We start from the raw sequence: 25598 nt of genomic DNA on the forward strand, positions 1-25598 counted from the left end.
AATCCCAGATATCAAGATACACTACAAAGCCTGTACTAATCAAGTATATGGCACTAGCACAAAAATAGATACACAGATCTATGGAACAGGATAGAGTCCAGAAATAAACTGATGCTTATATAGTTAATTAATCTATGACAAAGAAGGCAAGAATGTACAATGGAGAAAAGATAACAAATGGTGCTGGGAAAACTGGACAACTATATGCCAAAGAATAAAAGTGAGCCACTTTCTTACACCATACAAAAATTAACTCAAAATGGAATAAAAGTCTAAATGTGAGATCTGAAGCCATAAAATTCCTAAAAGAAAACATAGGCAGTCAACTTTCAGATGCTGGCCTTAGCCAAATATTTACAGATATGTCTCCTTGGGCAAAGGAAACAAAAACAGAAGTAAACTGCTAGGACCAGTGAAAATAAAAAAGATTTTGCATAGCAAAGAACACCATCAAAATTAAAAGGCAATCTAGTAGATGGGAAAAGACATATGCAAGTGATCTATCCATTTAGGGGATATTAGCCAATATTCAAAATATATAAAGAACTTACAGAGCTCAACACCAAAAAAAAAAAAAAAAAATCGATTAAAAAATGGGGATTTTTTTAAGAAGACAAACCGATGGCCAACAGACACATAAAAAAAATGCTCACCAGCACTAATGACAAATGCAAATCAAACCACAGTGATATATCACCTCACACCAGTTAGCATGGCTAGTATCAAAAAGACAAAAACAAGTGTTGGTGAGGATGTGGAAAAAAAGGAAACTCTTATGCACCGTTTGTGGGAATGTAAACTGATGCAACCACTGTGGAGAACAGTATGGAAGTTCCCAAAAACATTAAAAATAGAAATACTATATGATCCAATAATTCCACTACTGAGTATTTACCCAAAGAAAATGGAAATGCTAACTCAAAAATATAGTCACCCATTTTTACTGCAGCATTATTTACAACAGCCAAGTTATGGAAGCAACCTGTGTCCACTGATAGATGATGGATAAAAAAAATGTGGTATATATAAACAGTGGAATATTAGTTACAAAAAAGAATGAGATCTTGTTATTTGTGACAACATGGATGAACCTAGAGGCATTATGCTAAATGAAAGATGTCAGACAGAGAAAGATAAATCCCATATGATTCCACTTATATGTGGAACCCTAAAAAAACCAACCAACCAACCAACCAAACATAAAACATAAAACAGTATCATAAATACAGAGAACAAATAGTGGTTGCCAGAGGGGAGGGAATTGAGGGGGTGAGTGCGTGAAATAGGTGAAGGGGATTAAGAAATACAGACTTCTAGTTATAAGATAAATAAGTCACAAGGATGAAAAGTACAGCATAGGTAGTCAATAATACTGTCCTAACATTGCATGGTAACAGATGGTAACTCACTTGTCTTGGTGAGCATAGCATAATGTACAGAATTGTCGATTCATTGTTATACACCTGAAATTAATATAACATTGTATGCCAAATATACTTCAATTAAAAACAAAATACTAACATTAGTAAGTTACAATGAACTATGTGCCAGCACTTTATCAATTCATTTAACCTTCGCAGTAAGTCTATGAAGGGGTATTAATTTTAGAACTTAGCACAGTTCCTGGCACGTTACAGGTACTCAATAAATATTTGCTGAATGAGTAAATTCTTATTTTACAGATAATGTAACTGAGGCCTCAAAGGATGACTCTGGATCTAAGAGGTAGAGATGAGACAGGCAGCTACTATTACACAATGCTGCCTTTCTGTCTGAGAGTGGAAATGCGTATATGAAGTCTTTTTCATTTACATGATGGATTTTTTCAAAAGCTTCCACATCTTTTAACTCAAAGCGCTTTAACTTCTGAAGTTCTGATGTCAGAAAAGAATACAGAGTCTACTGTTTCATTTCCCATTCTCAATTTCCTCTTCAAATTCTGATTTCATAACTATCTTATTAATTTTTGGGATAAACAACAAAGTGATAAAGGTTGTAAAAATTACCACAGGGAAGCAAAAATTGGGATTTTCCTATTCATTTAAAGAGTCCAAACTGCCTTACCAAGACTCGAAGAGATGATGACCTCACGTGCCTGTTGATTTCATCCACCCACTGATGACAAATGGAACTGGGCGAGATGATCAGAGTTGCTCGTGTTGATACTGGCTCCATTGCAACAAGGCAATGGGGGCAGTAAAAAGGCTTAATCTTCAGATTCTTCTCTTCATAATTCACACATTTTGCATGTTGCCATAGGTGGCATTTCAGGCACTGAACACGAGGTTTACGGTCTACCTGATCAAGCTCACCACATATGCACTCAAAGCGATAATCTGAGGAATTACAGGGACTCCCGATATTAGATTGTGGCACATCACCGTCGGTAGGGTTTAAAGATTCAGCTTGGTCCTTTGCTCCACGTTCTTCCTTGATTTCAAAGATACATGTACTTTTAGATGTGGTAACATCAGTAATTCCAGAGTCACTGGTAGCTGGACAGTGATCTTGTGAACTGAGATTGATATTAGGCTGACCTTTTCCCTTTTTTGTGGATAGAACAGGCTTTTTCTTGAATTTACTACGATTTTTCCGAGGCTTATAGTAATAATAATAAGGATCATCATCATCATCAGATGTGTTTGATGGCAAGTATTCAGAATCTGTGTCTTTGTTCCCTGATTTTCTGGATTCTTTCTGAATTTTCCTTGGACTCCCTATTGCCTATGAAAAATATTATTTAATTAATTTATATCAATATAATTACAATACTGAAATTAAATCCCCAACCTTACTTATAAGCTTTCCATAAAAATCCAATAGCCACTCTTGCTACCATTTTCCCACTAGAAGAATCACTCCTGATCACTGGCTTTCAATCTGCCCTCTGTAAGAAGCCTCTCTGTGGTCTACAGGTCTAAAAAGGAAGGCTCTACTATTGTATAAGTAAAAGCTGAAGAGAATAAAAATTAGATAGGAAGCTACTAATATTTTGACATTAACCTCTTATAATTCATATTTTGTCTAAATCAATAAAAGACTAATAGTTTATAATACATAAATATACAAACTCGGGCAATTAACATATCAAGTACAAAAATACAGCATTTAAAGAAAGTGAAAATCTATTAGTTACTGCAATTAGCAAATAAACTCCTTCTTTCTTTCTGCTTTCTACCTGTACCCCTCCTGAAATTATTTACTGGATAACAATTCTGTGCCAGGCATAGTGTTAGATGCTGGCAATACAAATATGAGGAATATTTAGTTCCTGGTCTCCACGAGGTCTATTGGAAAAGAAAGAACAATAAAAAGTGAAACAATGGTACAAGAATGCCTAAGAGGAGTACAAAACAGACAGGGGCTGGGATGGGGAGGTAGGTGGCAGCATGAGCTTCCTAGAAGTGATGTCAGACCTGAGGTTGAACAGATGAGTTGGGACACTTGCCATGAATGGCACTAATTGAAGATTTTCCTTTTTTGGTGACAGAAGGATTATGAGAAGCATAGAAGTTCACTGCAGCTTTCTACCCTGGTTGGGGAAAAATGTTGGGAGACTCCCTACTCCAGAAAATGAACTTTTTTATCTGTCATTTCCTTCACAGTAGACAAGCTAGTAGCTCCACACTTTGATTTACTGTTATTAGTCTTTACTGGATTAATGGATTGATTTTAAAGTCTATTTATTTATTTTAAGTAATCTCTATACCCAACCTGGGGCTCAAACTCACAACCCCGAGATCAAGAATCTCATCTGACTAAGCCAGTCAGGTGTCCCATTTACCTGATTTATGTTTGCATAGCTATGTAATTATTTTTTTTAAAGCAAGCTTGAAATTAATAGCCCCCCAAAAGCAGTTTTATAACAAAATGTAAAAATTTTATAAGATGACATGGGAAAAATGAGAACTTACATAAAAGATTGAAAATGTATATAAAAAGCTAAGCAAATGTAAGGTATCATTAATATTTTTAAACTACAGAACAGATTTTTAACTGCTGACAACATTAGGATAAGGAGAGAGTCGTTTTATTTTTTTTCTCTCTCTTTTCTTAACGTTTATTTTTTTGAGAGAGAGCAAGAGTGCTGGCGCACGAATGGAAGAAGGAAGAGAGAAAGGTGAGAGAGAATCCCAAGTAGGCTTCTGTGCAGAGCCCAGTGCAGAGCTGGATCTTTGAACATGAACTTTGAGATCAAGACCCGAGCCAAAATCAAGAGTAAGACGCTCAACTGACTAGCCACCCAGGCACCCCTACTTTCTTCTCTTTTTTAAAAAAAGATTTTTTTGTGTGTTATTTTAAACTCTTTAATATGCTTAACCCACCGGGGGGGTGCCTGGGTGGCTGTTGGTTAAGCATCCGACTTTGGCTCAGGTCATGATCTCACAGTTTGTGAGTTTGATCCCCACATCAGGGTCTGTGCTAACAGCTCAGAGACTGGAGCCTGCTTCAGATTCTGTGTCTCCCTCTCTCTCTGCCCCTCCCATGCTCATGCTCTCTCTTTCCCAATAATAATAAATAAACGTTAAAAAATTAATATGCTCAACCCACCAAAATAATTCATTCAAATATTTATTGAGTACTTGCTATGTGCCAAGCACTCTTCTCTGGGACTAGTAAAATACAGTTTCTACTCTGATGAAACTTCCACTCAGGAGGTAGAAAAGAGATGATACAGGCACATGTGATTTTCCTAGTTTGTTTTTTATCTTCAGTCTCTAAAAGCCTTAGTGTCAAGTGGGATCTGTCCACTCCCTCTATAAGGCATCACACAGAGCAACTTAATAAATGTTCTGTTACCTGCTTTTTTGTTTTATCATATGTATCTTCTTCCTTGTAATTCTTCCCCAATGTAAAAGTCCCAGAAAAACCATGCCCTTTGATCTGTTTCACAAGACCTTCAAAAATTAAACATTTCAGCATCCGTTTCAGAAGACTCCTGTTCCGCTGAACATCGTATCTATATATAGAACTGACATACTTATAGATGGAAAGGATGGAAACTCCTTTTTTTCCATTCATTTCTTTCACAGCTGTCAGGATCATCACACGTGTAGCTATATGCAAAAGGATATGCTAACTTAGAATAATTGAAATTAGAAAAAAAACAGAAACATATTAAGAATAATATGCACTGAGAACTAAGACAAAAAAAGATTTTTATTGAAGATATGTTGTCTGTATATCATTTTGAAGAATATGTAATAAAAATTATCTCAATATATTAATAATATACTATGATGGAAATAACCTAAAGAAGAATGGCTCATTAATTTGTTAATCTACCAAAGCAACTATCATTTAAAATTATATTCGGGGAAAAAAAAACTTATCACAATTGTCCATGTATATGCTACCATCAGTAAAGGAAACATTTGTTGGTTAGCAGAATTTGAAGTGGCTATGCTGGAGAATAAACAAAGCCTGGTGTAAACTGTAAGCTCAAGAAATTTAAATACAACAGACTGAACAAGATCTATACCGAGAAAGAATGAATCGATCAAATGAAAGAATAAATCTTTACTTTTGTTAAGGTAATATGACTTGTAATTGATCCCATTTATACAAAGTATAAACCATGAAAACAATTATTCATAACAACTACAAGATCTCTCCCTATAAGAAATGCAAGAACTATGACAAAGATGACTGCAAAAAGGTATTTTCTTTCAGAGATTTCATACTTACGGGGACACTGAACTTTTTCTTTTGGTTCAAATTCCGTATTTGGGGTTTCTGTGTTTTTTACTTTTCCTCCAGACTGATGTGATGGAATGAAATAATTCACCACTTTTCCCTGATATAAACAACATTCAACAGTCACCCAGTGCTTTGCTTTCAGTAATTGGAGCTGCTTGTTAAAATTAACCCTTCTATTAGGAGATGCAAAAGAGTTGTAAAAAAATGATGAAAGAAAGAGCTAAATATGCTATTCACATATACAAACCTTATGTTTTATTTCAGGGCTACTGCTAGCTATCACTTGAAAACTGTGCATATTATCTTAAGTTACCTAAATGTTAAGTGTGAAACTTCTGAAATTAACTTAAAAAAAATTTTTTTTTAATCTTTATTTATTTTTGAGAGGGAGAGAGAGACAGAGTGTGAGTGGGCTGAGAGACAGGGAGGCACAGAATCTGAAGCAAGCTCCAGGCTCAAAGCTGTCAGCACAGAGCCTGACGGGGGGCTCAAACCCACAAACCGTGAGATCATGACCCAAGCCAAAGTCAGACACTTAACAGACTGAGCCACCCAGGTGCCCCTTCTGAAATTAACTTTTCAAAGGCTTGTTTAAATATGGAATTAACATAGAAGTTACCGAGAGTTAAATCATATAGTTAATATAGAAGTTACTGTAACACTGGGGCACCTGAGTGGCTCAGTTGGTTGAGTGTCCAACTCAGGTCATGAGCTTGCAGTTCATGAGCTCGAGCCCCCATCATCTGCTGCTGTCAGCATAGACCCTGCTTTGGATCCTTTGTTCCCCTCTCTCTGCCCCTGCCTTGCCTGAACTCTCTCTCTCTCAAAAATAAATAAACATTAAAACAAAAAAAAGTTACTGTAAAACTATATATTCCAACTCATTTGTTTTTTAACAACGAAATAGATATTTTCTATTCCCTACTCAAATCTACGAGGTTAACTTTGCAAACTTGACCCTACCAGAAGATCACATTATCCCTAAAGTTGTGGGCACAGTGAGCCCTACACGTAATGATACTCTTACCTAGTGTGTTGATTTTAGGTTTTATTACCGGAAATTATGAACTATGAGCTGCACGTGCTTCAGTGGAGCTGTTTCTTTTTTTCCTCCATAAACTCTAAAATTTGTATTTCTAAACACAATTATATATTTTAGAACAAGGACTCAGAGTTTGATTCATTTAGCAATCTAATTACAAAGCTATTTAGCCTTTAACAAAGTTTGAAGTATTAGATTCTATGACTTACATACCTGAGATTTGTACAATTAAAAAAAATTACTTTCAAAAATATTTACTGGTAATATGGAGGCTTGTAGTAGTGACAAAACATTTGAGGGAGTAACAGTACTTTCCTATGAGTTTCTCTGCCAACGAGAAGGAATCTTGGTGACAGCATATCCCCTTTCCTAGTTGGCCAACATCACTTAACAAAAACCCTGCCAGGTCACAAACATCCTATTCTCTGTGCCCGCTTGAGGTTAACGAATAACTAGTACAATTAATTAGCCTCAGAGGAGACTAAAAGTGTTGGCTTAAGTGCCAAGCAAATGTTCAATATATGATGCTTTTTGAGAACATATGTCCCCTGCTTTCTTGGCCCTATGGTACTACTCCTACCTCAGGAAGAGTGAGAGCATCTTGTTTGACATCTTGTCGGGTATGTGTCAGAATCAGAGCCAAAACCTCCACTGTCTTTCCAAGACCCATCTCATCTGCTAAGATTCCGCCAAGCAACTGTGGCCCAGCATTTGGGTAATCACGGATGATGCTGAAGGAAAAAACAAGAAAAACGTATCACAGGAAGGCAAGTAAAAATTATACTATTCCTAAAGAAAACTGGAAGAAATCCATAAAAGTCAAAGTTTTTTTAAACTATATTTTAGTGTGAAACAATCTGAAATGCTAGGTCACTGAATAAAGAACCATGATAATCAAAAAACTGCCTGAGCTGACAAGTGAGTCTGCAGAAACAGGAGTGGTACTGGTAAATAACATCGTTCTTTTCTCTTCTTTAAATAAAAGGAGGTGTGTCTGCCTTCTTTCTGTGTCTGTGAAGAAAAAAACGAGGATAATAACTACTGATTCACCTATGATGTTGCTATGTTTAATGACTCCTACGACTTTAATAATAGAAATTAACAAATCTAATGAAAATATGAGAACTGGTCCATAGAAAGATGACATTTTTATTTAAAATTATAATCTCTTTAAATATGAGTAACTAAGCTTCTTAAATCCATTATTTTCCATTCATTATAGAAAAACGACAAGTACTATTAATTTCATATTTGTCTTACCTATAAAAATGATAAAAATATAAAGTCTAGTAAGACTTCGACTTAGTATTCCTTCCTAAGGTACTGCCAAGGCTAAAGACATATGCGACCAATGTCATACAGGTTTTTGTAACATTTACTTTTAATATCTAGCACATAAAGTTTGCCTTACCAGCCTGTGTACGGATTGTAGTAGAGTTTCAAACCCTCAGATGTAACAATCTCTCGCCATAAGAAATGCAGGGTATTTTCTAAAAAAAAATATAACCATAAGAACAAGTTTTTGTTTGTTTTCCTTTCTGCCAGAAAATCACGTTAAAATAAAAATAAGTTAATAGTCAATATACTCCGGGAAGCCACATACACATGGAAAAAGGCTAGGATCTCATTCTTTTTTTCAGGTATTATTCTTGTAATTATTCTTCCTTTGCTTTGGGCACCAATATTTTCCACATAAGTGTTATGCAGAAAAACGAAGTACAGCATATCACAGAGAATTAACAGGAAAAGAAAACGAATACAGGAAAACAACTCCTACCCAATGAAGGAAAATAGCTTATCCTCTATAATTCCTTCAAAAAGTTGCCGAAAACCTTTAAATAACTCAACAGACATATGCTTGTGGGCTAATACGTTAACTCAAATCAGACCTAACCTTTTAGAGGGGTCTGATAGCAGGAGGAAAATCTTATTTAACTGAAGAAAAAATATCTTAAACACTGAAGTATTGTGTATTTCAACCAGAGTCTTCCATATTTCTTTCCCTTAATATTTTAAGTTGTTTAAACCAACTGCCAAATTAGGAAGAATGTCTGTATCTACCAGTGAAATGGCAAGTAATTTTGCTGCCTGCTTTAGGGATTAACAGGTGAAGTAGGAATATAGATACATAGGGTTTATAAAATGAAAAAAATTAAAAGATTAAAAAGCTTCAATTTATGGGAACCACAGGGAACATAACTATTAAATGGCACATGGGATTTAATCAACAAAATCCATTCTGTGGATAAAAAATAATAAAATACTGCTATATGCAGCATGGATGAATCTCAAAAAACATTATGTTCAAAGAGGCCAACTTCTCCCCCGCCTCAAGTGTCCGCGTTTTGCCATTCTATTAATTGTTTCAAAAACAGGCAAAACTAACTTATGGTGGCAGTAGTTGCCTCCTGAAGGGGTTGAAGTAGGAGAATTGACTGGGCCATGAGGGAACTTTCTGAGGTGAGGGAAATATTTCATGTTAGCACTGTATCATAGATATAAAAAGACAAAATCAATTTTAACAATTTTATTTAGCTTAACATAAACAAAACCTTATCATTTCCATATGTAATCAATATAAAATTATGAATGAGATACTTGGCCTCTTTTTTTGTACTATTTGAAATCTGGTATATATTTTAAATTTACAACACATAATCTGGGCAGTCATTTGAAGTCTCAAGAGGCACGTGTGGCTAGTACCTTCTGAGAAAATCTAGTTCTATGTCTTAATTGGGTCATTGGTAACACAGATGCATAGATTTAGCCTAATATATCAAATTGTGCCCTTAAGAGCTGTGCATTTTACCCTAAGTAAGTTATATCTTAATAAAATTATGCAAAGAAAAGTTACTGCATTTTGGAGAAAAAATAATCCAGTCTGTAGGAAACTACAGAGCTAACAATTTCCTCAATGACTAAATTATAAGAAAAAAATACAGAATGTGAAGAGATAAAATCTATGGATTAAAGAAACTTAAGTGACAACAATTCCAATGTATGAATGCTAGTTGGTTTCAAATCTGAATCAACTGCAAGACAGAAAGAGAAACAGAGAGAGAGAAAGGGAGAAAAAAAGAAGGAAGAGAGGAGAGAGATTTGGCAGTATTAAAGAATTACTGGGTTTAAAAATCTATCATAACATATATACTTTATATCTGTTTAAAGCAACCCTTTCTTTCATTGAAATAAACTGTGACATTACCAGATTAAATGATATGATATGTGAAATTATTACTTCAATATAATTTAGAGTACGGATGAGAAGTAGGAAGAAATAATGTTGGTTATAAATGAATATTTTCTAAAATTAAAAATTAAAAAGTGACATTTGCTGGATTAAAAAAGTATAAACTGGAATCTACGGGAGAAACAAGTAAGAGCTATACCTCATTAAAATAAATCTATACGGAATGGAAGAGAAATGGTCAACACTTCACTTCCTAGAATCATGCAAAAATCTCATCTTCTGCCCATTCCTTTAAAGATAGTGATAAAAAGGCATAAATGACTCCGATAAACTTACTTTCACAAAAACACTTAATCGATAACATTTTATTTTATTATTTATTTTGTGGAGTAAAGAAAATAAATGCAAACCTAGGAGAATTAGTCATACACCAGTCTCCCACTTCTGTAAATTTGCTTTCTGTTGCTAATATTCATCATTAAATTGTGAAGCTTCTCGCAGATGATTAGCAAGATTCCCATTTGATCATGTTCCAAAAGCAATTCTTAGAGTTAGAAAGGCATGTAAAAAATTTATTGGTTTTAAAAAATTCCAATCAAGGCAGTCTTTATTCGGCAGGAAAAATTAGTTTAAACGCTTATAGTTGAGGGAACTTACAAATGAATTTCTCTGCCTTTCAATTTTAAAGAATTTCTTAGACTACCATTTTGTTCACAGGAAAATTCATTCAATTATAATTAATTCCTAATTATCTTTCATGAAATCCCTCAGATCAATTTGTCTTTGAGCATCTTATACTTGCCACTAGCAGGAGCGCTTCTGAAATGCTCTTGTTGTAGCATCCAATTGACAGCCTCTCTTTGGTATGGTCTCAGCACAGGAATCAACGCAGGATGCTGGACATCCACTTGGATGGACTGCGTTTCTTGCTGATGTGTCTGCTTCACAAACTGATAGAGCTCATCGATGTCCTGTCCCTCTGGCTCACTCTCTGAATCTTCTTCATCCTCTTCCAACACATCTGTACATCCAACAACAAATGTACTCAAAACAACCCACTTTTTCTAACTATAAGCAATTCTTATTCTAAGAACATACTATGCATTTTCCAAACTCTGGGGTCCTGCTCAGTGTGTTCTGGGAGTAGAAGGCCCTATCGTTAGTTCTTCACTGATCGAAAACCTACCCATCTATCCTTCAAGATAGTTCAACTTTTTCCATGGCATTTTCTTTTGTTGTCCCTGGTTAGAATCAATGTATTCCCCTGTGTTCATGTAATACCCTTCTATTTGGATATAGCAATATATTGCAATCTGTCTGGTAGTGCAATCATTTATGTGTATTCTTTCCTTGTGCACTGAACTGTAATGCAAAGGCTGTCTTTTGTTTTTATATCTCCTCAGAGTAGCTGGCATATGCTTTGCTCAGTGCAGATATTTAATAAACATTTGAATGTGAATATCTTTTACAGTTTATAAAAGGATAATCTATTTCACTTTTACATCTTGACATAAAAAAACTCCATATGCAGACATAATTTTTCTGTCTAGTAAGACAAGGGTTCCCATTTTATTTCTTATGCTAAAAAAGGACAGGCATTTGGTAGCAGCAGGAGCCAACTAAGAGAGAAGGGTGTAAGCCATTAATACAAATTTGTAATGACATCAGATTCATTTGTTGGGCACAACTGCCCTGTGAGACTTTTGTGCCTACTAGAACATGAAAAAAAAACCCCTCAAAATCTTGAATAAATGTACAAACCCATTTTAGCTTATGGTTTATTTCTGAACTCTTTCAAAAGACCTATACACTTTTAAAGAACATACCTCATATGCCCTAGAATGAAGATTGTACCACAAAATACTTAATTTACTTTTTTCAATAAAAAATATTCCATGTGAGATTTATTCTTACTATTCTTGTGTAATCTAGTATTGATAACTAAACTGGAAGTTTTCCTTTGAAATCCTTTGATGTTTTCCTTTGAACAGTTCAACTTGTAGTATTTTTAAAAAAGCAGAATAATTCTTACCGTACCCTTAAAAATTCTAGATGTACTTAAAAGCATCCCTTCCAATCATGAAGCCAGAGACTGTCCTCCTTTTAAAGTCTTCAACATGCAAAATGATTTACTTTTATTAGTAATTTATTATTTTTTTAATTACGTAGGCTTCACCCCCAACACTGGGCTTGAATTCATGACCCTGAGATCAAGAGTTGCAGGCTCTATTGACTGAGCCAGCCAGGCGCCCCTACTTTCATTAGTATTATGAAGCTTTGCAAAGAATGTACTACAGAAACAACTCAACAGTCAAGCTTAGAAAGTGATTTCCCAAATATTCCAGTATGTTCTACAATTTGCATCTGAAATAATGCTGACCCACCATGAGCAGGGCTTGGAGAATTTGAGCCGTTTTTCCAGTAGTGTTGATGGGCTGCACCAAGCCATCCACACTCTCCCCTTGGGAACCAATGGCAGACAACTCTGAAGCTGCAGTCCTGACCAAGGATGCAACATCTTGGCAAGAAACAGTAGCAAAGTTAACTGGTCTTTATGGGAAGCAGGCTCTTGAGATTATTTGTCAGACTGCAAAGGAGAGGTGGAATAAGGCCAGCCAAGAATCTCTGGCCATAACAAAATAAAAGCACAAGAATAATGCAAAAATTCCAATCAGCTCAGATCCCTTTGGACTCTATGGACTCTGCAAACATTTCTTGAGAACCTGGTCTGGGCTAAGCACGGTATTTAGCAAATAAAGACACAAATTAGTGGGGGCATTTCAGATACGTGTAGTTTTGTCACACATTGATTTTATAGAGGCTGTTTAATTTTATGATGGTTTTATTGTTTTTCTGATTATTATGTATAGGACTTGGGAAAAACCCACAACTCTCAAGTAATGTCAAATTTTTAAAGTTTATTTATTTATTTTGAGAGAGAGAGAAAGAGAGCATGTGTGCACATGCACAAGCATGGGAAGGGTAGAGAGAGAGAGGGAGAGGGAATCCCAAGCAGGCTCTGCATTGTCAGTGCAGAGCCCTATGGTGGGGCTTGATCTTGAGAACCATGAGATCATGACCTGAGCCAAAATCCAGAGTTGGATACCCAACCGACTGAGCCCCAGGTGTCCTAAGTAATAGCAACTTTTAAGTTTACCTGGAATAATAAAATTGTACAACTTTTCCATCACTCTTTTCATAAGCTGATTAAACTTCTTCATTCTTGAATTTGCATCACTCAAAAAGTCTAGTTTTGCTAGGCCACCTTCCAAAAGATAAATTCCAACCTACAAAGGATTAATCAACACAAAAATAGTATTAATTGTACTATTACATTCTTCATGAGGACATTAAAAAAAGTTTTTTAATACTGTTTTTAAAGGTATTCACAGTATATGCCCCACAATCGTTAAATATATACCTACCAAATCTCCGTCACAAATTTTTACTTTCAATAACAAATTCATTGTACAAATGCAGTGCCTACTATGTGTAAGGCACCATTCAAGTTGCTAGAAAAAAATACTTCCCAACCTGGAACCAAACCTGAGATAAGGTGATAAGAACACCCATTCCACCTACCAAGCCAAAGATTTCCAAATTTGATGAGTATCAAAATAATCAGTTAAATTGGTTAAAAATGCAGATTGCCCCAGAAGATTCTGATGCACATGCCAGGATTCTTAAGCACAGTTTGGTGTGGGAATTGCCATTACTAGATCAAACACTACAATGTATAGGAAAACAGATCTTGATTGATGTAAGATAGTTTAATTCTGGTAAAACAATGCAGCATGAAGTTCCATAGTCAAAAGACTTGAAGTTGAATACTAGCACTGGTATTTAGGAGCTAAAAAAAAACAGGCAAAGTAATCGATTTATTTTGACCCAAGCACTGTCATTTGCAAAATGGAGAGAAGACTATTATGAGATAGCCTAGGTAATACAGTTTTAAACTTCCTAATGGTATATACTCACTAAATGCATTTTCTTTCTTTTCCCTAAATTATCCTGGACCTGATTCCATAATCATGCAGAGTCTCATATTCTTTTACTAAAGAACAAGAATCCAAACCAGCATTATATGGGAATAAGTAACAAAGAATGTATTTTTGTATATATTTGTACTCTGCCTTGTATACACCTAGAGTTAGCTTACTATAGCAGCAAGAAATGTTTAAATATTTATACAAATTGGGATAAGAAGACAGAAGAGATCAAGTCTATGGGGAACATAGACAGAACACAGATAAACAAGCCATGAATTCTTACATACTTCCTATCACCGAGCCACAATTTGGGCTTTCATGATCAACCAGGAGAGGGAATACGTGGTTGCAAAGTTTCATTGCCCAGGGAAGAATTAATTACAATCTAATGCTTCCAACTTTTTTCCTTTCCTTTTGTCAATTCTGAAACTACAGATAGGGCTACAATACAATTGTTTTTTAACGTGAGAAAGACAAAAAAGACACAGTTTTCAATCGAACAAAGGTGAATTTAATAATTTTAATCTTTATGTTCATTTATTTTTGAGAGACAGAGAGAGACAGAGAGAGAGAGCAAGCTCATGCAAGTGGGGGAGGAGCAGAGAGAAAGGGAGACACAGAATCCAAAGCAGGCTATAGGTTTTGAGTTGTCAGCACAGAGCCTTACACAGGGCTTGAACACGTGAACCATCAGATCATGATCTGAGCTGAAGTCGGACACTTAACTGACTAAGCCACCCAGGTGTCCCTGAATTTAACATTTTAGAATTTCTTATCCTTTCAAGTTTTGGCATGAAGGCATATTAACCTGCTTCACAGTTTATAAAGTACATCTACTTACATTGTCTCACCGGATTGCCAACACAATTGTATGAGGTAAAAGGAATGATTATTATTTACATTTTATACAGAAAGATGCTGAAATTAAATGATTCACATAAAGTTACTTGGCTAGTAAATAGAAGAGCCTGAAATGAATTACAAATTTACTCATTCATTTGCTGAAAATCTGTTCAGTATGGGGCATTTTACTAGGCTGTGAAGAAAAAATGACTTCATAGTCTACTGAAGGAGAAAAATTTTAAATCTAAGTACACTACAAGTGGCCAAGGCAAAAATAAACATCTGTACAGTGTTGTGGAGGAAGGGCATGTAATACCATCCATGAAGTTTAAGAAAAGATCTCCCTCGAGAAGTAAACTCTGAGCTGAATATTAAAGAATGTCCAGGAGTTATTAGGGAACAGGAAGGGAACAACCCAGGCCGAGGGAAGTGTGAAAGCAAAAGCACAGATGCAGAAATAGAGCCAGAAAATGTGCAGGACACAAGTCAATTCGGAATTTCTGGAACAAAATAAAAACCAGAGTGATAAAGGATAAGGCTGGAGAGTACACAAGGGTCTATCAAAGAAAGGAGTTACACACAAGATTACACTTAATTCTGTAGGCAGTAAAGAACAGAATTTCATTTCATTCATATTATACCATCCCAGAGACAAAGCAGATGGAGTTGAAAAGGCCAGCAGGGCAATAAAGAACGGCTACAGGAAGAGGGAGAGATGAGGAAGACCAAAAGAAGACACTGAGAGTAGAGCTGGAAGGGAGGAATCCGGGATGTCTTGAAGAAGGACAGCCTGGAAACGATCAGCTAGAAGTATATATTTCTTATAGCTACTGAAAGCCCAAAATAAAGTACACTTTGAAACTTAACGATGAAAGGCTTATTGCTGGATTTTTACACCTTCCTTCTACGTTAACTTCAAAATGGGACTGCCCAATGCAGAAGAACCTTAAAAGACACCACAGAAATTGAGTACCTTAATAATGTGATTCCCTTCTGGTTTTTGATAAAGTTTTATTCTTCTCTTCTTTTGTAGCCACCCCAAATCTTCAAGCATTTCACCACTGAAAGATGATTCCACTCGAATACCATTATCACAAATACTGACTGGCTCGTTGAGTCCTTTTTCTTGTTTCTCTGCATCTTCACTTTCTGAATTAACATAAATCAGGAACTGACCGCTTGACTCTGAACTCATCAGTGTAAAACTCCTTTCTGAAAAATCTTCAGTTAAACTCTGTTCGGGAAGGAGCTGAAGAGTGAATTCTCCTAGAAATGCCCTCCAAGAATTATCAAAGTGATAGGGAGAAATCACAATATTCAGCTTTACAGACAGAGGAGAAAGAATGCCACTGGTCTCTTCTTTATCAACCGATTTTGCGATGCTCACTGCTTCCAAACACCTCTTCTTATCTCTGTGAGCCACTTCTTCTTGTAGGCTATCACCGAGGATGATGCAGTGAGCAGAAGAGAAATCTGAACCCGAGCAGGGGTGCTCCTCATCAGTTAGGATGAGAGGCTCATTCCTTCTGTCTTCATGCATATTCCAGCGAAGCTGCTGTTGCTTTGCTTCATCAACTCTCACTGGGGGAGCACGTTTCCGTCGGCTGCTCATTTTCAAGTTTTCTTGGTTGGCAACTGTGAACTCTAGAAGACAAAGGCAACAAGTAAGCATTCCAACAGAGGATTTTAGTATTAAAGTGCTCCCAGATGAAGAATTCACCACAAACTAACAGCCCACATACACAATATGAACTCTTTGGAGAGATAAAGCAATGGATAATTTTTTTTTTTAGTAAGTCAAATACAGGTAAGGACCACATTGACCACAATCTCACGCATCATAGAAATTCTAATGGTCATAACAGTACTTTAATGGATACATTTAATAAAGTTAACATGCTACATAAAATAAAATACATTTAATGAACAGTAAGACAGTAAGGTAAATCTCTCAAATATCCTGGAAATGCATAGTTGAAGAGTTCTAGGAACTCATAATCATCACAACAAAAGTTCATTTTTGTTTTATAATTCCAAGGAGTTTATAGAATTTTTAAAAATTCTGAAAAATATATTTTCTCTTTTAAAAGAGGAAGATGAAAATCCAGAATGTATTTCTTTTTGTGGATCAGCAGATAAAAAGGTAACAGGAATAGCTGGGAAGGAATAAGGTGGTGATGGCAACCAGAGGAAATGGAGCAGAGACAATAAAGGAAGAAGAGAAAAAAAAATGTATGAAGAAAAAGAAAAAGAAAGCTTTGTCATCTCAGAAGAGGAACTGGTCTGACAGCAGCCTGTATTATGTAGGCCCAAACTAAACTTTTCCCCAAATAATAGCCAATTCCTATATGAAACACAAACCAACTCACAGAGATTAAATCATAAAGTTGTGGGGCGCCTGGGTGGCTCAGTCGGTTAAGCGTCCCACTTCAGCTCCGGTCACGATCTCGCGGTCTGTGAGTTTGAGCCCCGCGTCAGGCTCTGGGCTGATGGCTCAGAGCCTGGAGCCTGCTTCCAATTCTGTGTCTCCCTCTCTCTCTGCCCCTCCCCCGTTCATGCTCTGTCCCTCTGTCTCAAAAATAAATAAACGTTAAAAAAATTAAAAAAAAAATCATAAAGTTGTAATGATGGCTGATGCCTATTCCACCTATTCTAACAATGTAGTTGGGGAAAAAGAAAAGGATGTATAAACAATTAAAATTTGGCTTCAGGATAGTTTAAGAAATATTTTCAATTTGGAATGTTTATGGACTGGAAGATTCAAGATGTCAATTCCTAGATACTGATCCACAAAGTAATCCCATTCAAAATCCCAATAGGCTTTTTATTTTTTTATTTTTTAATTTTTGCAGAAGCTGACAAGTGATTCCAAAATTTATATTAAAATGCCCAAGATCTAGAAAAGTCAAAATAATTTTGAAAAAGAATAAAGTTGAAAGACTTACACCGACTCCAGGACTTACAATGATGGTAATCAAAACAGTGTGGTAACGGTACACAGACATGGTAATCAAAACAGTATGGTAATAGTATATGATAGATATATAGAGCAATGTAACAAAATAAAGTGTTCTGGAATAGACCCAAACACATATGGTCAATGATTTTTGAAAGAAATTCAAAGGCAGTCAACAGGCAAAAAATATCCTTTTCAATAAACAGCCATATGCAAAAAAAAAGTGAACCTGGACCTTTACCTTATACATGTCAAAATTAACTTGAAATACATCAAAAACTGAACCACAAAAGCTAAAACTATAAAACTTCTAGAAGAAAACAGGAGAAAATCTAAGTGACATTAGATTAGGCAAAAAAATTTAATTTAAATAGGTTACAAAAAGCAGAGAATATAAAAAAATTGATAAAGTAAGCTTCAACAAAATTACTTTGGCACTTCAAAAGATACTGTTATAAAAATGAGAGGGGAGCCAGACAGGGCACAGTATTTGTAAAACACCATCTGATGAAGGATTTGTATGTGGAATAGAAAAAGAACTTTTACAAATCAGCAATAAGACAACCTTATGAAAAAATGACACACACTTCACCAAAGATGATCTACAAGTGGCAAATAAGTACATGAAAACATCTTCACCATCATCAGTCATTAAGCCAATGCAAATTCAACCTACAAACCACAATAGGAAACCATGTATCTACTAGAATGGTTAAAATTTAAAAGACAGGATGTACAGCAGCCAGAACTGAACTCTCAAACATTCTAAAAGGACAAATTTGTCAATTTCTTATAAAATTAAACACAAACGTTCTGTTCTGCGCAGTCTAGTAATCTTGCCCCTCGATATCTACCAAGAGAATTAAAAACATAGATTCACAAAAGAGATTTAAATTTGAATGTTAATAGCAGTCAATTATTAGCAGTCAATATTGGAAACAACACAATTGTCCATTACGTGGTAAATGGATAAACCGGTGGAATACTACTCTGTGATCAACTACTGATAAAACATAGATGAATTTTTAAAGCATCATGCTAAGCAAAGGAAGTCAGATGTGTAAGACCATATACTGTATGATTCTATTTACATGAAATTCTAGAAAAGGCAAACACCTACTGATAGAAAGCAGGTTAGTGGTTACTAGAGGCTAGGAAGTGCCTCAGATCTCTGGTCCCCATCCTGCCACATTAAAGTTGGATTACTGTAATATATAATTTATACTTCTGAGAGCTACCACTCATTGAATATATGCCAAATTTCTGTTAACCATACTATTGCACTTACATTTTTTTTAAGTTTATTTATTTATTGAGAAAGAGAGAGAGAGAGAGAGAGAGAGAGAGAGAAAGAGAGAGAATCCCAAGCAGGCTCTGCCTTACCAGTGCAGAGCCTGACTCAGGGCTCAAACTCAGGAAAAACCATGAGATCATGACCTGAGCCAAAATCAAGAGTCAGAAGTTTAATCAATTAAGCCACCCAGTCACCCCTTAATAAATCTGATTTTAAAAGCACAAAAAGTAAATACAGGAAAGATTTAAAATTATAAGAGATTATTAAGAACAGCTTTATTCTAATAAACTTGAAAAGTCTACATAAAGTGAGCAATTTACTAACAAAATATAAATGAATAAAATTTATTTTCTTAGTAGCCACGCTGCATATGGCTTTTTAACTTTAAATAAAATTAAGTAATACCATAAACTCAGCTGCTCAGTCTCACCAACCACACTTTAAGAGCTCAATAGCCATATGTGACTAGCGGCTACTACACTGGACAGGGCAAATATAAAACCTTCACAAAACTGCAAAAAGGCTATCAAGTATTGTTGGTCTAAGTCAATCATGAGAATTCCATTTCCTTAGCACTGACTGCTTTATGAATGTGCAGGTAATAGACTAAAAATCAATCTCTTACTATGGTTAACTATAAGCATCATATCTCCTCTATTATCTTGGAAGAACAATACAGGAAGCCCCTAATAACCTGTATGTTTATCTTTGCCCAATTCTCATCAGAACACAGGCTAGAATACTGGAATTTGGTCATTCTGGAAGTTTGAAAAGTTCTGCTCATCAGCTTATTAGTTAACTATGACCACAAATATGCTGTATAACACACCATCTCAAAGCTCAATGCTTCGAGAGAGCAATCACTTATTCTCTTAGATTTGCAGGTTAGCTGAGGGTTGGCTGACCTAGGCTAGGTTTCTGGAGGAGCAGTTCAGCTCGGCTTGAATCCTCTTAGGACCAGCAAAGCAACCCACAAATGTGCATAAGGCCATGGGTGAGGTGTAACAGTGTAAATCCAAACACACAAGTACTCTTCAAAGTGTGGTCATAGCAAAAGCACAAGGTTCCACGAGCTAAAGCAAGGCACACGAATGGACCCAAAGTCAAGGGGTGGGGAAATGTACCGTACTTCTTTACTGGGTAGAACCGCTCATGACAAAGAGTGTGGATATGAGGTAGGGGTTACACGATCTATGACACCAACTCTAATATTAATAACATGGTAATTATGGAATTGTTAACCCTGAAAGCCCCAAAACAAATGGCTATAGAGTCTCACATCTGTAAAACGATGTGGCTTACAGGAGAAAAGAGTCTAATTCTAGCTTTGGCATTGAGTGACTGTGTGGCAGAGGAATAGTTATCTAACTGCTCTGTGCCAGTTTTCTCATTTGTAAAATGGGGATGACAGGACTGTGCTTAGAAATAATATTGGGGTGCCTGGATGGCTTAGTCAGTTAAGCGTCCCACTCTTGATTTTGGCTCAAGTTACGATCTCGTGGTTTGTGAATTTGAGCCCTACACTGGGCTCGGCACTGGCAGTGCAAAGCCTGCTTGCGATTCTCATTCTCTCTCTCTCTCTCTCTCTCAAAATAAATAAATAAATATAAAAAAAATACTGTAAATGCAATAGTATAGTTAACGGAAATCTGGCATATATTCAGTGAATGGTAGCTGCTATTATCATCACCCTCAGAACTATAAGCTATACATTACAATAATCCAACTTTAATGTGGCAGGGACCATAGATCTGTGTGTCTCAAACTTTACACGTTAGAATCATTTGGGGAACTTAAAAAAAATACTGATGCCCATGTATACCCCAGCCCGTTAAACCAGAACCCAGCACACATTCATGATTTAAAAAAAAAAAAACAATTGTTTTGGTCGACTCTTTTTCTAAGGGATTTCTATCCAGGGATAATTTCTTGAACCAAAGAAGATGTTATTTGATGAAACTACTTACAACCATAATGTTAACTGGAAGCCAAGAAGTCAAGTACTGGTAAAATTCTATAAATCTCTAATCATATTCCAAATACTTCTGGTTTTCTTCATACCACATGAATCCCATTTTTGGTCATTGTATTTCTTATTGCTTCCTCTTAAATATCAGCGTTTGGGTAAAACATTATATACAGTTTTTTAAATACGGACCACGCTTTATACAATAGTCCTGCATTTAAATGTAAAAAGCCTGTTGCTTGAAATGCCCTTTTACACTTTGCTGTCTGTTGCTGTCCCAATCTTCCCCAGAAAACTTTCCATGAGTGGGCATGCTGAGTTAAGGGCCTTTCCTCCTTGATCCCAACTGCTACAGTGCTCTAGCTTGAAGGACTTGAAAGCTGGGCAGAAACAGTATCCTATTCCCCATTGTACACCCAATGCCAGGTCAGTGCCAGAATGGAAATGATATTCCAAAACAAGGTGAAACAAGTTATCTTGAACTCCCTGAATACCGAATATCCTCCCTCTTTTTAAAGTGCCATGTTTCTTTTTGGACAAGAGTCTCTTAACCACGTTCTAGAAGATTATAGGTAATGTGAAACTATTCTTTACTATTTCTGGCCCTGAATGAGACAGAGAAAACTGACTGACCCATATCTTCCACAGAAAACAAAGACAGCTGTTAGAAAAATAAGCATAAAATGTTAGGTTACTATGACATTGTAACAAACGATTACCAATTAAACTTAAATTCAGATTTTTTTCCTCTCCGAATTATTATCTCTCTATTAAAAGACACCTACAAATCCTAAATTACGACAAATCCGTGGTAGACCCAGGTTTAGGCTATTAGGAGCAAAAAGTATACATCTGTCACCCTGCTGCCCAAGGTAAGCCTTACGTAAGCAAAGCCCAATCATTGCTGATTAGTGAAAAGCTCTTAATGATCTAGCATTACCACGATCCTTCTGTAGTTATAACTCCAACAAGATGAGAGTATTTTAATCTACCGAACCCCAAAATATATGTCACATAAACTTAAAAAATGCCCCGGTAAGAAGCTTTTTCACCAGCACATTCTGTTCCCACAAATCTTTGTAGGCTGAACTCTTAATAAAAGATTTGTTTTAATAATTCTACAAGTGCAGTTCTTTTAGGCTTGGGCAAAAAGAGGACATATACACAATAGCATCTTTCAAAAGTAAACTATTTTATTCTCAACTGTTAGCTTATTGGTTAACTCGACCTGGGGAGCTCTAGAAAGAGCAGGTTATCCAGTACAGGCACACTTATCTCGCTAATGCTCAATAGTACTCAGCTTCCAGCATGGTTTCTGATCATAAACCAACATCTAGGATTTCTAACTCCTGGCTAATGTCCAGTCACTTAGAAAAAAGTCACGAGATTAATGCCATTATTTTAAAACACTGTATATCTGACAATGACAGTCAATCATCAGATAACAAATCTCTGTTCATAAACCTAGCAGCGACCACGGAGCCAAAATGTACAACGTGCAAGGGTGGTTGTGAGTGCGAATGTAATTAATCTGACTCTAAAGGTAGCTGAGAACTTTCAGACTAACTTAGAAGCCTCGCCTCCCGTTTACCACATTACAACCCCGCGCACCTAGAAGCTAGGTAGTCAGCTGCCCAGTTGCAGCCTCCAGGGGCGTTTGTGTTAGGAATGGCGATACCTACTCCGTTTTCCTCCAAAACTCAAAAGCGGTTCAAGGAATCAAAGCTGGGCTGTCAGCGCCAGATCGCTCCCAGCAGGCCCGGCAAACAAGCTACCGCGAGGCCGAGGAGCGCGACAGCCCCTCGGGCGCTCGATCTAAACACCGCGGGCCCCAGCCCCCGGGGAGAAGCACAGCCTCCTTTCCCACGGCCCTACCTTCTCCCTGGGGGGCCGTGGCGGTCCAGAGGCCCCCAAGTCTGGGATGGGAAAGGGTCGGGGAGACTCGCGCTGCGGTTCTCTCTCAGCCCTTTAGCTTCCTAGGCTCCAGACAACTACTTCTTCTCTCCCAGGGACCTCCGTCTCCGTTTGGAGACGTCTTCCGTCCCCAACCTCTGACCCCTGACCCCCCATCATCCAAGAGCCTACCTGGTTCTCCAAGCCTCTTGAGACACTCTGCACCAAGGCTCGGGGCTCCACTAAAGCCCCCCACAAGTCCCGGGCAAGCATTCACCACCCACCGAACACCCGTCTGAGATGGGCACGCGCGCTTTACGCTGGTTTGTGTTGGGGTTCCCGGGGGGCCCAGAAACCAGAGGTCCCAGCTACCGGGTGCGCGCTGGAGCGTAGGGTCAAGGTGAACGCGCACGTCGGAGCGCCCCGCCCCTTTTCTCCAGCAATAGCTTCATACGTCGCTTCTGCGCAAGTCCACACGATTAAAGTCTCGCAGAGGATACGTTGGGATCTCGCGATAGCTTTGCCCCAAGCTATTAGGAGTACAGGATTGGCTGGAACCTCTAAGGAGGGGGCGAGGCTCTAAGCAGATATTAGATGTGGGCGGGGCTCCCCGCTGAAGGGGCGGTACTCCGCTTGAAGCAAGTGATGGGAGTGATTGGTGGATTTAATAAAAAGGCAGAAGAGAGTTCTGCAAATGCACCTTTGCTATTGCTTCTAGAAAGCAGCTGCTATCTAGGTATGGATGAACCTTATCTCTGTCAGAAAAGTTATTTTAAAAGGCTTCTCAGGAAAAGTGAGTAAGTAGTTTAAGAGGAGAGAAAAACTACATGTACTGAAGCAGGCCTTCCAATATCTTAGTTTTTTTTTTTTTTTTTTTCTTATTCTCTCCGAGAGGTAGCCTCTTTCTCATGAGTGAAGGCGTACGTTTAGTTAACTGGAATAACTCTGAGAGGCTTCAGGGCCAAGAGCTTGTAACATGACCGTCAGGAAACATCAGGCACTCAATGACTAGTGAGTACCTAATGAGGGTTCAGCATAATGCTCAAAAAGGGGAGTCTCGGCATGTGTGGTCAGAAGCACAGAAGTAAGTTCTTGTCTAAGAAAACATCTGTTGTGGTTGCAGACAGTTCAGAGTGGTCGTATCCTACACAATACAGAACTTCATCACAGACTTCTAAGCCTGAAAGAAGCCATTTACATAAAGTAAACCCGGTAAAATTAGGTGGAAATCAGTTACCTTCTCCCAGGCTTCATGAGGCAAGTTGAAAAAGGAGTACAAATGCTGGAGCGTTTGTACTGGCAAGCAGACTTCTTTGGAGAACCGATCATTTTACTAAGTACAAAAAGATGGGCCCTTTCTTTTGGACGTGCAAGCTCAAACTCACGTTTAAATGTATATTGAGCTGTAAAAGGTTATCTTTGGTATTTTTATGTCACTTCTTACCATTGGAGCAGAGAATTAAGCTCATACTTTGGCTAAGTCCAACTGGTGCCAGACAGAAACATGTGAAAATAAACACAGCATCATTTCATCTTTGTTCACCTTAATTGGGGTAATGAATCTCTACAGACATAATTATTGTTAGCCTGTACAAATATTAAACTACAGAGATTCAGTTGTAAGTGTGCAGAAATGCAGTTTTAACTATAGAGATGGAATCTATGCACTATCACTCAGTAGTTACAGTTAAACAAAATTCTTCCTATTGAATATTCCAATGGTGTATTCAATCCTATATTTGCAGAGTGTCCTGTATATTCTTTGAAAAATGTTCTCTATGGAGTAATGTGTTGCAATATCAGAATCACCAGAGCTAATTTTAGAAAATATGGTTCATTTTTGCACTTAGGTATCTGGAAGTTCCCAGCTGTGAGACACCTTTTTACCCCTTACAAAACTGAGTTCATCCACCCTTCAGATACTAATGATCTAATGCCATTTCACAAGTATAACCCAGATACAAACCAATAAGTGAACTACCCAGTGTTTGTAGAGTTCAACTACTTCTTAAAACTATAAATGTGATCATTTATAGTCAGATCATTTGCTTCCTGTGTGGTCTCACTAGACCAAAGCTATGCATCAAGTTCCTTTTGGGGACAGTAGCTTTATTATAGCCATATCCTTAATTAAAGTCATCTTTTTGGAAATTAATGTTCTTTTTTAAAAAAAATGTTTATTTTTGAGAGGGAAAGCACAAGTGGGGGGAGGTACAGAGAGAGAGGGAGACAGAGGAAACAAAGCTGGCTCTGTGCTGATAGGAGAGAGCCCTAAGTAGGGCTCCAACTTACAAAGGTGAGATCATGACCTGAGCCAAAGTTGGATGCTCAACTAACTGAGCCACCCAGATGCCCCCCCTTTTTTTTAAATAAAATGCTAATTTATTTTTGGAGAGAGAGAGAGAGAGCGTTTATTTATTTTTGAGAGGGAAAGCACAAGCAGGAGAGATGTAGAGAGAGAGAGAGAGAGGGAGAGGGAGAGAGAGGATCTGAAGCAGGCTCTGTGCTGAGAGCCTTATGCAGCTGAGAGCCTTATGCAGGGCTGGAACTCCAATCTTGAGATCATGACCTGAACTGAATTTGGATGCTTAACTGACTGGGCCACCCAGGAGCCCCTGAATAAGTTGGTCTTAAGGAGGAAGACTGGTTGAGAGAGAATAGATGAGTTAAAGCAAATTTAACTCCCTTTCTGGGTAGAAACAAGGTAACTGATGATTTATGAGTA

The 25598-nt window shown here is 37.2% G+C and overlaps 2 protein-coding genes across 4 annotated transcripts in view; one reads left to right on the forward strand and one right to left on the reverse strand.

Moving 5' to 3' along the window:
• The window catches only part of SHPRH (SNF2 histone linker PHD RING helicase), a 95311-nt gene extending 72044 nt beyond the window's left edge, over positions 1-23267 (reverse strand). For 2 of the 3 annotated variants that reach the window (XM_042940018.1, XM_042940017.1), the window contains exons 1-9: positions 23066-23267; positions 15738-16408; positions 13090-13219; positions 10735-10953; positions 8154-8232; positions 7323-7473; positions 5689-5797; positions 4801-5057; positions 2065-2724 (exon numbers count right to left, since the gene is read on the reverse strand). In XM_042940018.1, the coding sequence (XP_042795952.1) occupies positions 2065-2724; positions 4801-5057; positions 5689-5797; positions 7323-7473; positions 8154-8232; positions 10735-10953; positions 13090-13219; positions 15738-16376 (2244 nt within the window). In that variant the 5' untranslated portion in view covers positions 16377-16408; positions 23066-23267. The other variant, XM_042940019.1, reaches the window with a different exon arrangement.
• Positions 23268-23531: 264 nt separating this feature from the next.
• Positions 23532-25598, forward strand: part of GRM1 (glutamate metabotropic receptor 1) — a 468268-nt gene continuing 466201 nt past the window's right edge. Inside the window, exon 1 of the mRNA XM_042940021.1 lies at positions 23532-23609. The gene's annotated coding sequence lies outside the window, so the exon portion shown is untranslated. The remainder of the gene's footprint in view (positions 23610-25598) is intronic.

The sequence above is a fragment of the Panthera leo genome, chromosome B2, assembly GCF_018350215.1.
Source record: "Panthera leo isolate Ple1 chromosome B2, P.leo_Ple1_pat1.1, whole genome shotgun sequence".
Taxonomy (NCBI): domain Eukaryota; kingdom Metazoa; phylum Chordata; class Mammalia; order Carnivora; family Felidae; genus Panthera; species Panthera leo.